At 43.4% G+C, this 14,373-nt stretch overlaps 1 protein-coding gene and 1 pseudogene across 3 annotated transcripts in view; one reads left to right on the forward strand and one right to left on the reverse strand.

The window, feature by feature from the left end:
- asphd1 (aspartate beta-hydroxylase domain containing 1) overlaps nucleotides 1–6,338 on the forward strand; it is a 60,361-nt gene extending 54,023 nt beyond the window's left edge. For 2 of the 3 annotated variants that reach the window (XM_062985088.1, XM_062985087.1), the window contains exon 6: nucleotides 5,634–6,338. In XM_062985088.1, coding sequence (XP_062841158.1) covers nucleotides 5,634–5,743 — 110 coding nt within the window. In that variant the 3' untranslated portion in view covers nucleotides 5,744–6,338. The remainder of the gene's footprint in view (nucleotides 1–5,633) is intronic. The other variant, XM_062985089.1, reaches the window with a different exon arrangement.
- Nucleotides 6,339–8,787: 2,449 nt separating this feature from the next.
- Nucleotides 8,788–14,373, reverse strand: part of LOC134300319 (uncharacterized) — a 28,504-nt pseudogene continuing 22,918 nt past the window's right edge.

Genomic DNA, 14,373 nt, shown 5'->3' on the forward strand with positions numbered 1-14,373 from the left:
CCTTATTTTTCGGAAGGTTCCACTTTACACTGTCATACAGACCGGGATCCAAAAACATTAAACCGGATGCCCTGTCTAGACAGTGGGAGCCGACTAGGTCGGAGACCGGACCTGATCCCGTGATCCCCTCGACCCAGATAGCGGCCCCAGTCACCTGGGGCATTTCTAAGGTCATTCGGGACGCCCAAAGGGCCGAACCCGACCCCGATGGGGGACCTCCTGACAGACTGTACGTACCTTCATCCGTACGGCGTCAGGTTTTTGAATGGGCTCATGCTTCCCCGTTTGCGGCGCACCCAGGCGTGACTAAGTCCCTGGTTTTGTTGCGCCGAAGATTTTGGTGGCCGGGGATGGAGAATGAGGTACGTGATCTTGTTCGTACCTGCTCTGTGTGTGCTCTGAACAAGAGCCCCAGAGAACGCCCAAGGGGCCTTCTTCATCCGTTACCAATACCTGCTAGACCGTGGTCCCACATCTCCCTGGACTTTGTGACAGGCTTGCCAAAGTCCAGAGGGTTCACGGCTGTATTGGTAATTGTCGACCGGTTCACCAAGTCTTGCCTCTTTGTTCCGCTGCCCAAGCTGCCATCCGCCATGGGTACCGCGCAAATCATTCTGCAACATGTGGTGAGAGCGCATGGGGTCCCATCAGACATTGTGTCAGATCGGGGCCCGCAGTTTGTAAGCCAGTGCTGGCGGGCCTTTTGCCAACTTATTGGCGCTACGGTCAGCTTATCCTCCGGGTATCACCCGGAGTCCAACGGGCAGTCGGAGAGGCTGATCCAGGATCTGAGCAAGATGCTCAGGTGCCTGACGGCAGGGAATCCGACCACGTGGTCGGATAAGCTGATGTGGGCAGAGTTTGCTCACAATACCCTGCATCATTCGGCGATTGGCATGTCACCGTTTGAAGCTCAGTTCGGGTACCCTCCGCCGCTCTTTCCTGAGCAGGAGCAGCAGGTAGCGGTCCCGTCTGTACAGCTTCATGTCCGCCGCTGCCGCGCCGCCTGGCGGAAAGCTAGGCAGGCCCTTGTAGCCACCCAGCGCTCCATGAAGCGCAAGGCTGACCGCAGGCGGCAGCCGGCTCTTACCTTCCGGCCTGGCCAAAGAGTACTTGTCTCGACGAGGGATCTCCCCGTTCGAGGTGCCCCACACAAGTTGGCACCCAAGTACATTGGTCCATTCAAGGTGGTAAAGCGGATAAACCCGGTGACGTATAGGTTGGAGCTTCCTCCCCACATGAAAGTGCATCCAACCTTCCATGTCTCCCATCTCCGACCATTTATGTGCGGGGGAGTCTTACCCCCTCCCAAACCCCCCGCCCCTCGTATCATCCAGGGTGCCCCTGCCTTCACGGTTCGCCGACTGCTGGATAGCAGGAAGGTTCAGGGTAGCACCCAATACCTGGTGGATTGGGAGGGTTACGGCCCTGAGGAACGTTCATGGGTACCGGCTCGCCAGATCCTGGACCCGGAACTGATCCGCGAGTTCCGACGGAACCGAGCTGCGGGTCTTGGGACCTCAGGAGCTGTCCCTAGAGGAGGGGGTTCTATAACGAAGCCTGTAGTAGCTGGTGAACGTGCCCCGGGTTCCCAGCGAAACAGGTCTTACAGAGCTCAGTAAACAAGGCCATAAGTAGTGGGTCACCAATTAGGGCTGATCACCCGCAGCTGTGGTGATGACTATTTAAGCCAGCATCACACAGTGGCGGGTGTCGCACCTTTTGTTTGTTTCCTGTTGCCGGTGGTAGCTCGCCCACGCCGTTTTCGTAGCCTTAGGTGGTAGCCCTGGTGGCATAAGGCCATTCGGGCATGTAGAAACCGCAAGGTTTGAGGTATTGAGGTTTTTCTTTCGTCTTCATTGAAATAGGGTGGTGCGATGCCGTGCAGTCTTTGAACTGCCTATTGTTGTTTCGTTAGCCATTAGCTTAGCGGGTGCGCACCGGACCACTGTGTGGCGCTGGTGTTACCTTGCTGCAGTATCTCATAGTGAACATTATATTTGGATTCGGTAACCGCTGGGTGGCGACTTTGTTAAGCGCTTGGCCGGTCTGCCACCAACCCCGGTTCGAATCCGCGAGTGGAGCTTCCTAACTGTGCTTGTCTCTTTTTCCCCTTTTTAGATCGGAGTGCCCCTGTCACCGCGACCGTAAGCCGTGCGCTCCGCATCACTTCCCCCGCCAGCCTACCGCTGTGCTGGGGTCAACGCTCAGCGGAGCTTGTAGCTTCCGCTGCCGATTTCAGTAGCGCTTTCTGCGCTCACGCGTAACTTCATTCCGTGCCTGGTTGGCGCGGTATTTAAGTCCCCGGTTTCCACCCAAAAGACCGGGGTTCGTGTCCGCTCTCTTTTAGTTTTCCTTATTGCCTTTTTTCTGTCGGTTTCACCGGCAGCTTCCGTCGGAGGTTCCGATCGGGTTTTTTAGTTTGGGTTTTTTGTTTTCCTGTTTTATTTCTGTTTATTAAATAAAAAATAAAGATCTTTAAGTTTTATTATCTCTGCGTTTGAGTCCTCCTTTCTCCCACGTGACAGTATTTAGAGATTGAGCTTATACAACTAAACAAATACAACTGAAAAAAATACTTTTAAACTCAAGTTGTAAAATGTAATGAACAAAAATGGAAATTTATTGTGAGGAAAAAGTTAGGACACCCTATGCCCTAATAGCTGGTATTTCCCACTTTGACTGAAATAACCGCAATTAGACATTTCCTATAACCATCTACCATCCCACTCCTTCATGCAGAATTGCTTCAGCTGTGTGAGGTTTGAGGGGTTTCTTGCATGCACAACTTGTTTCAAATCACCCCACAGCATCTCAATAGGATTAAGATCCGGGCTTTGACTTGGCCATTCCAGAACTCTCAATTTCTTTCTTTTGAGCCATTCCTTGGTGGATTTATCGGAATGTTTTGCGTCATTGTCATGCTTCATGGTCCACTTCTGCTTCAGCTTGAGTTTTTGGACAGATGGTCTTACATTTTCCTCAAGCACCCTCTGATACAGCTTGCCAGGCCCTACTGCTGTAAAGCAGCCCCAAACCATGACATTTCCACCTCCATGCTTTACAGCTGGTAAGAGGTTCTTGTGCTCAAATGCCAAGCATGTCTTTTGTTACTGTGCCCAAATAATTCAACTTTGGATTCATCTGTCCAAAGCTCATTGTTCCAGAAGTCCTGGTCTTTGTCTAGGTGTTCTCTGGCAAACTTTAGTCTTGCCCTGATGTTTTTTTTAACAGCAAGGTTTTCCTCCTTGCAGACCTCCCATGAAAATCAAACTTGTGCAGTCTCTTTCTTATGATAGATGCATGTACCTTGCTATCAACTGTGGCAAGAGCTAGCTGTAGGTCCTGTGATGACATTCTAGGATTATTAGAGACTTCTTTACATATCTTGCGGTCTGCTCTTGGGCTACACTTGCTAGGACGGCCTGACCTGGCCATGTTGGCAGTTGTTTTAAATGTTCTCCACTTGTAAATTATTTTTTGGACAGTGGAATGGCTGATTTCTAATTGTTTTGAGATCATTTTAAATCCCTTCCCAGACTCATATGCATCTACAACTTTCTTTCTGAAGGCTCTTTAGGCTCTTTAGATCTCACCATGGTGATAACACTCACTTCAACAATCAAGAGCAAACCAAACTAATGTCTGAGGTTTAAATAAAACTCCAATGTCCTCTAATGATGGTCTAATCATTGCGGCTGATGTGGTGCACCGGATTCTAATTTTAGACATTTTACGTAGTAATACAGTGCCCCTTCACTTTTTCCACATTTTGTTACATTACAGACATATTCGAAATCCGATTTGAGTATAGCTTTCTTTTACAAAATCTACACGAAATAGCCCATAATGACATAGTGAAAACATGTTTTCAGACATTTTTGTAAATCTTTTAAAAATGTAAACATTTAAACATAATAGGTACATAAGTATTCACACCCTTTGACGCTCAAAATTGAGCTCAGGTGCATTCACTTTACACTGATCATCCTTGAGATGCTTCTACAACTTGATTGGAGACCACCTGTGGTAAATTCACTTGATTGAACATAATTTGGAATGGCTCACACGTGTTTATAAAAGGTCTCACAGTTAACAGTGTATATCAGAGCAGAAACCAAGCAATGAAGTCAAAGGAATTGTCTTTAGACCTCCGAGACCGGATTGACCGAAAAGCACTGTGGTCTCCGTTTTTCGGAAATGGAAGAAGTTTGGAACCACCAGAACCCTCCCTAGATCTGGCCGCCCGACCAAACTGAGTAATCGGGGAAGAAGGGCCTTGGTCAGAGAGGTGACCAAGAACCCAGTGGTCACTAAGGCAGAGCTCCAGTGTTCCCTTGTGGAGATAGGACAACCATCCAGTAGGTCAACCATTGCTAACACACTCCACCAATCAGGCCTTTATGGTAAGAGTGGCCAGATGGAAGCCACTCCTCACTAAAAGGCACATGGCAGCCCGCTTGGAGTTTGCCAAAAAGCACCTTAAGGATTCTCAGACCAGAGGAATCAAAATTCAAAAACTTTTTGGCCTGAACTACAAGCGTCATGTCTGGAGAAAAACAGGCACTGCTCATCGCCTGGCTAACACCATCCCTACTGTCAAGCATGGTGGTGGCAGCATCATGCTGTGGGGATGTTTTTCTGCGGCAGGAACTGGGCGACTAGTCCGCATAGAGGGTAAGATGACAGCAGCCAAATATAGAGAGATTCCTCAAGAAAACCTGCTCCAGAGTGCTGTGGAACTTAGACTAGGGCGACGATTCATCTTCCAACACGACAATGACCCAAAGTACACAGCCAAGATAACAAAGGAGTGGCTTCAGGAGCAGTCTGTGAATGTCCTTGAGTGGTCCAGCCAGAGCCCGGACTTGAATCCAATTGAACATCTCTGGAAAGACCTAAAAATGGCTGTCTACAGACGCTGCCCATCCAACCTGACTGAGCTTGAGAGGATCTGCAGAGAAGAATGGGAGAAAATGCCCAAAAACAGGTGTGCCAAGCTTGTACAGACATACCTAAGAAGACTTGAGGCTGTGATTGCTGCCAAAGTTGCTTCAACAAAATATTAAGCCATGGGTGTGAATACTTATGTACCTATTATGTTTAAATGTTTACATTTGTAATAAATTTACAAAAATGTCTGAAAACATGTTTTCACTTTGTGGGCTATTTCATGTAGATAAAAAAAAAAAAAAACTATACTCAAATCAGTTTTCAAATATGTCTGTAACGTAACAAAATGTGGAAAAAGTGAAGGGGTGTGAATACTTTCTGGTGGCACTGTAAATGTGGAGGTGTCTTAACTTTTTCCTCACAATAAATTTCCATTTTTGTTCATTACATTTTACAACTTGTGTTTAAAAGTAATTTTTTGTTATATATAGTTATATAAGCTCCATCTCTCAGTACAGTTTAAATAAAGCTCAAATGTTAAATAATGTTTAAATATGTTCAAAAAGACAAAGGTTCTCATGGGGTGTCCTAAATTTTTCACATGACTATATCTTTCTGTTTTAGTTATTATTATATAATTATTTGTATTTTAGTTTATAACATTTGTCCAGATCATAACTAAAATTAGAGTCCTAATTTTAAAACATTTTACTGCAATGAACTTCCCTTTCCCCATCTAGGTGGTGCTGAAGATGGCCCAAGGGTAATATTTAACGTGGATTTGTGGCACCCAAATGTTGCTGCAGCTGAGAGACAGGCTCTTGATTACATCTTCAGCCCTGGACAGTGATTAACTACATATCCCAGTGTTTATTTGCAAAACCTGCAAGGACGAAGGCTAATGACATTACATTGCAACTTCAGCTGGTCTTTTTTGCTGCTGAATGTTCCATACAAAATCCATATTAAGCACAGGTTTCTGTCTTAATCCTCATTATACAGTAGAACGCTATATATAACATACTTACAGTGCTGTAAATTGTACACAAATGCTGGTTTTCACGATCTTTATATGTATTTTTGCTTTTTGCCTGTCCTAATAATTCGGATCTTCTGTCATATTATGGTGTGCCTGATTTGTTCACTTGTGACCTTTTTCTGACATATACTGTGACTTAAGCTGTTCTTTCAATACTGTATTATTTATTTATTTATTTATTTAACAAAGACTGTTTTATGATATGGAGTTTTATTTTTGTGAGTGTTATTTTCAGACATATTCTGTGAAGCACACAGCAAGAAAAATAATTTGATCCGACTGCATGCATGTGTTGTGAAGCCTAATTGTACGGCCAATGTGATGCATCGGAACAATCACCTGTGAAAAGCAAACTTGTAATCAACTAATGGTGTATTCTTTCAATAAAGATTTTTGTTAAAGGTAATACATTTTGTGGTACTACTTTTACAGTTACAATTAAAATATTGTAAATTGTTGTAAATTGGATTTATCAACAAAACTTCCAGCTGTTTGCAATAAACTAATGAAATTAGAACAAATAGCTTAACACAACTAATATAACAAGTGGTTTCTTCAAATTCAACACAAAGTGCCACTTTTAATGACTACTACAGTCTTATTTGTTTAACCCCTTTAGGACTAACATCTTTAGCACAAACCCTATTTCCAGAATAAAGAAATGGGACACTTTCTAAAAATACAATAAAAACTACACAGATAATACTGTTCTTGAAGGTTCCACATAGACTTCAGCCTTAGTCTGTGCAAGCAAGGATGGGTAATGGTTTGCTACTTTGTGCCAAACTTTGTGAGAGAATTGTCAGTCAATTCAAAAACAATGATTCTCAGTGTATGATTGCAAAGAATATGAGTCTTTCAACATTTACAGTTCATAATATCATGAAAAGATCATGAGGAGTCAAGGGAAGTCTTGTGCATAAAGGCCAAAGGTGGAAACCGCTGCTGAGAGTGTGTGTGAACATCAAGCACAGTATTGCTTGAGAAACCATCATGCTACCGTGATGGGCATAGCCACATGGGCTTGGGAGAACTTTGGAAAATCATTGTCACTTAACACAGTCTACCGCTGCATCAAGAAATGCAACTTTAAACTGTATTATGCAAAGAGGAGGCCATATATTAATTGTAAGCAGAAACACTGGTGAGTTCTCTGAGCTCGAAGCCATCTGAGATTGACCAAAAGACAGTGGAAATGTGTTCTGTGGTCAGACAAGTATGTTACAATTTGTTTCATCTTTTGCCAAAGATGAAAAAAGGCATATTTCTAACATACAATTCAATGTCATAGTCAACAAACCTCTAGCCAGTCCAGGTATTTTGATGTTTTATCTTGAGCATACCTGATGCAACTAATGAAACCCTTGATTAGTTGTGTCAGGTGTGCTTGAGACAACACCTAATTTGCAAATGTGTGCTCCTATGAGGGATTCTGTTCAGGGGCAGCAGTCCCAGAATTGCCATTTTGTGTCATTTGGAGAAATTTATTGGCTCAAGATATTTGCATTGTTCTTGTTTTATTTGTTTATTACAAAAAGCTGAACGTATTTTTTGCTAATAAACTTACAGTGGATATAAAACATCTACACACCCATGTTAAAATGCCATTTTTGTGATGTATGAAAATCAGACCAAGATAAATAATTACAGATTTATTTACAAGTATGAGAGCTATAATTAATGCAAATCAATTGAAAAACAAAAAATCATTTAGAGGGGAAAATAATTGAGGATGTGGCTATTTTATCCAAGCACATTCAAACTTATGTAAAGTAGTAGATGTAGTACACATCCGCCATCAAATAACGTGAGTGACTGATTAAAGTTCAGCTGTTGTAGTAGGATTTTCCCTGACATTTATTCAGTTGCATCTTATAGCAAAAGGAGGCGTACAGATTGCCAAGTCAAGATATACCATGTTGATAGGCTCCTATACAAAAAGACTGAATGCTGTCATAAAATAAAAAGATTTTAGTTTGTTTTTTAAATAATTGTACAGATTAAAGGTCACATTAAAGGTGGAAAAATGATTCATTTTTATCTCATCACAAAAACCTGTCATTTTAACAGGGTGTGTACACCTTTATATCCAGTGTGATGTGCTACAGGTTATTGAATGATTAAAACTGTAGATACTGCTTGGTAAATAACAACCCCAAATCAGAAAAAGTTGGGACAGCATGGAAAATGCAAATAAAAAATGCTGTCACAACTTTTTCTGATTTGGGTTGTATAATAGCTAGCTAACTTTTTAATTAGTAAGGAAAACATTTTCTGAAAAGTTTAAATAAACGGGTTTGAAAAATGATCAGTACCAGTTTATTACTTTTTAGAGTCGGAAAATTTAGGAGCAGAACTAAAAAAGCATATTTGAGCAAAGAAGTCTACAAAAAAAGTAGGCTACTACAAAGTGTAAGAGTCAGTTACATCAGTTCTGTCAGGAGAAAAGGGCCAAAATTTCAGCAGTTTTTGTGTGAGAAGTCTGTGTAAGGCTACCTTGAACATTTGATCTAAGCTAAAACAATTTAAAGGCAATACTGCGAAAAACTAAACCTTCCCAAATTGCCCAGTTTCGGTTAAAGAAACATCTCTATAAGATTAGTGTAAAAAATATATATTACTAATTATATGTTTTGTCTGAACTTTGTGTGAGCTACTCAAGGATATTTCGAGACTAAAACTGTTGTCCCAGTCTGAGTTGGCATGAACACAGTAATAGGTTTTCATATAAATATTTTACTGTATTTGGGTACATTTATCTGTCACTCAATTACCTTACCTGGCTTCCTGTTTTATACATGCCATTTAGCAAACTCCAAGCAGACTGTCTTACCACTTTTACCCAACAGAGGCTTTTAGTGGCCATAAAAGCCAGATTTATGGTGTGCTGCAGAGATGATTTTCTTTTCAACAGGTTCACAAAGTTGAATCAGTTCATCTGGACACAAGTTTGTTGTAGAGATACGTTTCGTCACTTAATCCGAATGACTTCTTCAGTCTGAGCTGGTGTTAAATACCCCAACCTTATATGCAGTTGATTTGCATAACGACCGATCACCGCCCATTGCATAACAATGGAACTGGTGATCAGGTCTATATGAAATTCACAATGACCATTAATTACAATGGCCATGTGTGTCTTTCACACATGATTGGGGTAACGCTCCAATGACGGCGTTGTATGATGGTGAGAGATGTACTCTCAGGCCCCCTCCCCGGTTCAGAGATGGTCGTTCCCTCTTCACGTAAATGGCCTCTTTGACTCCACGTTCAAACCAGCGTTCCTCCTTGTCAAGGATCTGCACATCTTCATCATTAAATGAGTGGCCGCTGGCTTGCAGGTGAGTGTGAGAGAGTCCTGGCCAGAAGAGGTCGATCTTCTATGTTGGGCCATCCGTTTCGCCAGTGGCTGTTTAGTTTCCCCCGATGTACAGTTCCCGGCAATCCTCCCGGCACCTAACAGCATACACTACGTTACTCTGTTTGTGTCGAGGAACCCGGTCCTTAGGGTGAACTAATTTCTGGCGTAGCGTGTTCTGGGGTTTGAAAGCAACTGAAACACGGTGTTTGGAGAATATCCGTCTTAATTGTTCCGATACTCCCGCCACATACGGAATCACCACTGGTTTGCGCTTAGCCCACGGTTGTTCTTCTCCTCCCTTCGATCCACTGGAGCTGTGTTTGGGCATTTTTCCCGCTTTTATGAATGCCCAGTTGGGATAACCACATTCACCCAGGGCCTTCTTGACATGAGATTTCTCTCTATCCTTGGCCGTAGTGTCTGTGGGGATGCTGTTCGCCCGGTGGTGCAGCGTCCTGATGACTCCTAGTTTGTGCTCCAAAGGATGATGGGAGTCAAACCTTAAGTACTGGTCCGTGTGCGTTGGTTTGCTTGCAACCGTCCCCCATCTTTACTAGCAATTTCACAGTCTAAGAAGGCTAAAACATTGTTGCTTGCATCCTCCCTTGTGAACTTGATGTGTTTTTCCACCGAGTTCATGTGGTCCGTGAAATGTGGTACTTCCTCTAATTTTATTTTAACCCAGTCCATTGAATGAACGGGTGAGACAAACTAACTTCACAATCGATGTCTTAAAAACTAGAGAGGAGCAGATTGTACAAAGACTTACATCGCGTTCAAACGCTGGTTTGAACGTGGAGTCAAAGAGGCCATTTACGTGAAGAGGGAACGACCATCTCTGAACCGGGGAGGGGGCCTGAGAGTACATCTCTCACCATCATACAACGCCGTCATTGGAGCCCACTCTCCAGCAGGTGATTAACTTCACGCAGAAGGCTCGTCTAGGACAACATGAAAAGTCAAAAACCAGGCAGCGAAAAAAGTTTTACTTGCTTGCTGCAGGACAGAAACACCAACAGACCATGGATGGCCGAAAGAGGAATGAAGGGCAAACACACGCTGGTGATGTGGACAAGTGGGTGAAGAACTTGTCGGACAGACAACTCACACAAGCGGAGAAAGACATCTTGGCTAAGGGGTTGAATTTTGCTGTTACAAAAATGTTACATCATGGTCTCGTATGATGTTACATCCCTCTTCACGTGCATTCCGGTTGCTGAGGCAGTGGAGGTGGTCCGTAGGAAACTACAAGGCGACCCCACCCGGAGCACGGACCAGGTGTGCACACTCCTAGAACTGTGTCTTCAGTCCACCTACTTCTCGTACAGAGGACAGTTCTACAAACAGAAACATGGGTGTGCTATGGGGTCCCCCGTCTCACCTATTGTTGCAAACCTGTACATGGAGGAAGTGGAAAAGTAGGCACTAAGGACCTACTCAGGGACACCACCGAGTCATTGGTTCAGATATGTGGACGACACCTGGGTTAAAATAAAATTAGAGGAAGTACCACATTTCACGGACCACATCAACTCGGTGGACAAACACATCAAGTTCACAAGGGAGGATGCAAGCAACAACGTTTTAGCCTTCTTAGACTGTGAAATTGCTAGTAAAGATGGGGGACGGTTGAAAGTAAATGTTTACCGCAAACCAACGCACACGGACCAGTACTTAAGGTTTGACTCCCATCATCCTTTGGAGCACAAACTAGGAGTCATCAGGACGCTGCACCACCAGGCGAACAGCATCCCCACAGACACTACGGCCAAGGATAGAGAGAAATCTCATGTCAAGAAGGTCCTGGGTGAATGTGGTTATCCCAACTGGGCATTCGTAAAAGCGGGAAAAATGCCCAAACACAGCTCCAGTGGATCGAAGGGAGGAGAAGAACAACCGCGGACTAAGCGCAAACCAGTGGTGATTCCGTATGTGGCGGGAGTATCGGAACAATTAAGACGGATATTCTCCAAACACCGTGTTTCAGTTGCTTTCAAACCCCAGAACACGCTACGCCAGAAATTAGTTCACCCTAAGGACCGGGTTCCTCGACACAGAGTAACATAGTGTATGCTGTTAGGTGCCGGGAGGATTGCCGGGAACTGTACATTGGGGAAACTAAACAGCCACTGGCGAAACGGATGGCCCAACATAGAAGATCGACCTCTTCTGGCCAGGACTCTGCGGTTTACACTCACCTGCAAGCCAGCGGCCACTCATTTTATGATGAAGATGTGCAGATCCTTGACAAGGAGGAACGCTGGTTTGAACGTGGAGTCAAAGAGGCCATTTACGTGAAGAGGGAACGACCATCTCTGAACCGGGGAGGGGGCCTGAGAGTACATCTCTCACCATCATACAACGCCGTCATTGGAGCGTTACCCCAATCATGTGTGAAAGACACACATAGCCATTGTAATTAATGGTCATTGTGAATTTCATATAGACCTGATCACCAGTTCCATTGTTATGCATTTGGCGGTGATCGGTCGTTATGCAAATCAACTGCATACTGTATAAGGTTGGGGTATTCAACACCAGCTCAGACTGAAGAAGTCATTCGGATTGAGTGACGAAACATATCTCTACAACAAACTTGTGTCCAGATGAACTGATTCAACTTACCTGGATTATTGAGCATGCATCAACAGATTTTCAACAGGTTCTATGCCTTTCTCATCAGTGGGTCTGATTAATTAGGTGTAAGCAAAAAACACCCTGGACAGGTCGCCAGACCCTCAAAGGACAGACACACACTAATTCACACACACCTACTCTTTTAGGGCAGATTTAAAAGCTCTTTAAAAAGAAACCGGACCATCTGGAGGAAACCCCATGCAGACACAGGAAGAACATGTAAAATCCAAACCTTTTTGTCCAGCATCAATGCCTGACCTCACAGATGCTCTTCCCTTTACACACTTCAAATGCTGGGTCTTCTCAGAAAAAAGTAGGCTGTAATATCCACAGGGGGGGGGCCAACACTATAATTATAATAATTATAATTGTCCATAGTTGCTGAAGATGTTGAAATGGTATGTCTACCTAGCTCATAGTTATGTTTACACTTTTTTTTTTTTTTTGCCATATGGTGCACGGAACATGGCGACGACATTAAAGAAATGGGTTGCAACCAGGGACCAATTTAAAAGCAGTCAATTAACTTACATGTTTTTGGCACATGAGAACATGTTTACCCAAAACAGTAGCCAATAAATGTCAAAAAGGGGGCATACCGGTCACACAGCAGTCTATTATGGTAGGCTACATACTGATGGAGTTTGGTATGTCCTTTACATGTATGCATGGGTTTTATTACATCCCTAATGACCTTCCAGTGATTGAATAGCTTCTAGGTGCGTTTTGCCCTAAGCCTGTCCACTGCATTTTCTTCACCTTACTACCAAGTGTGTTATAAAATTTATAATCCCAAAAATGCATAAACAAATTGTGGCACAGCAAGTTGCTTAAGTGATAAACAACTCCAGGGCCTTGGAAACTGGGTTTAAATATACACTCCCTGACCAAAAAAAAGGTCACCACCTGGATTTAACTAAGCAAATAGGTAAGAGCCTCCCATTGGATAATTATTGCATGGGTGATTGTTTCAGCTGGCAACAAGTTATTTAACCCTAACTGATGCAGTGAGTAGCTTCTCATTTGTTAAACAACCATGTCGAGAGACACATCCTGTGGTAGTGGAAAAGATGTTAATCTGTTTGAGAGGTCAAATTATTGGCATGCATCAAGCAGAGAAAACATCTAAGGAGATTGCTGAAATCGGGTTAAGAACTGTCCAACGCAATTATTAAAAAGTGGAAGGACAGAGGGGAAACATCATCTTCGAGGAAGGAATGTGGTTGGAAAAAAATCTTGAATGATCGTGATCGGCGATCACTTAAACGTTTGGTGAAATCAAATAGAAAAACTACAGTAGAACTCAGGGATATGTTTAATAGTGAAAGTAAGAGCATTTCCACACGCACAATGCGAAGTGAACTCGAGGGATTGGGACTAAACAGCTGTGTAGCCTTAAGAAAACCACTTGTCAGTACGGCTTCAATTTGCTAGGGAGCATAAAGATTGGACTCTGGAGCAATGGAAGAAGGTCATGTGGTCTGATGAGTCCATATTTACCCTGTTGCAGAGTGATGGGCGCATCAGGGTAAGAAGAGAGGCGGCTGAAGTGATGCACCCATCATGCCTAGTGCCTACCGTACAAGCCTGTGGGGGCAGTGCTATGATCTGGGGTTGCTGCAGTTGGTCAGGTCTAGGTTCAGCAACATTATGTGCCCAAAGAATGAGGTCAGCTGACTACTTGAATATACTGAACGACCAGGTTATTCCATCAATGGATTTGTTCTTCCCTGATGGCACGGGCATATTCCAAGATGACAATGCCAGGATTCTTCGGGCTCAAATTGTAAAAGAGTGGTTCAGGGAGCATGAGACATCATTTTGACACATGGATTGGCCACCACAGAGTCCAGACCTGAACCCCATTGAGAATCTTTGGGATGTGCTGAAGACTTTGCGCAGTGGTCTAAATCTCCCATCATCAATACAAGATCATGGGGAAAAATTAATGCAACTCTGGACAGAAATAAATGTTGTGACATTGCAGAAGCTTGTGGAAACGATGCCACAGTGAATGCGTGCCGTAATCAAAGCTAAAGGCGGTCCAATTAAATATTTAGAGTGTGTGACCTTTTTTTTGGCCAGGCAGTGTATTTACTATGTTGTAAATTGTTCATTAATAGCGCATTTACTGTTTTAGAGCAAATTGTGTGATTTGAAATACAGCCCTCGAGAACCCTCTATAATAGCCACTATACTTTTAGTTATTGATACGTATAGTTGTGTATATTGTTCAATTACTCGTTGGTACACACTGCTGACCTTTTCTGCTTTCTCCATCTCCTATGATCATCTCTTATATGTTAAACAATTTCAACAGTGACATTTTGAGTTGTCATATCTGTGACTGGATGTACAGTGTACACTATGGACTGTTATATGCTAGACAAACATTGACTACTTCAAAGTCACATAGTGCAGGAGGCTTAAAGCACATGGTGGT

The sequence above is a fragment of the Trichomycterus rosablanca genome, chromosome 22 (genome assembly GCF_030014385.1).
Source record: "Trichomycterus rosablanca isolate fTriRos1 chromosome 22, fTriRos1.hap1, whole genome shotgun sequence".
Lineage (NCBI taxonomy): Eukaryota > Metazoa > Chordata > Actinopteri > Siluriformes > Trichomycteridae > Trichomycterus > Trichomycterus rosablanca.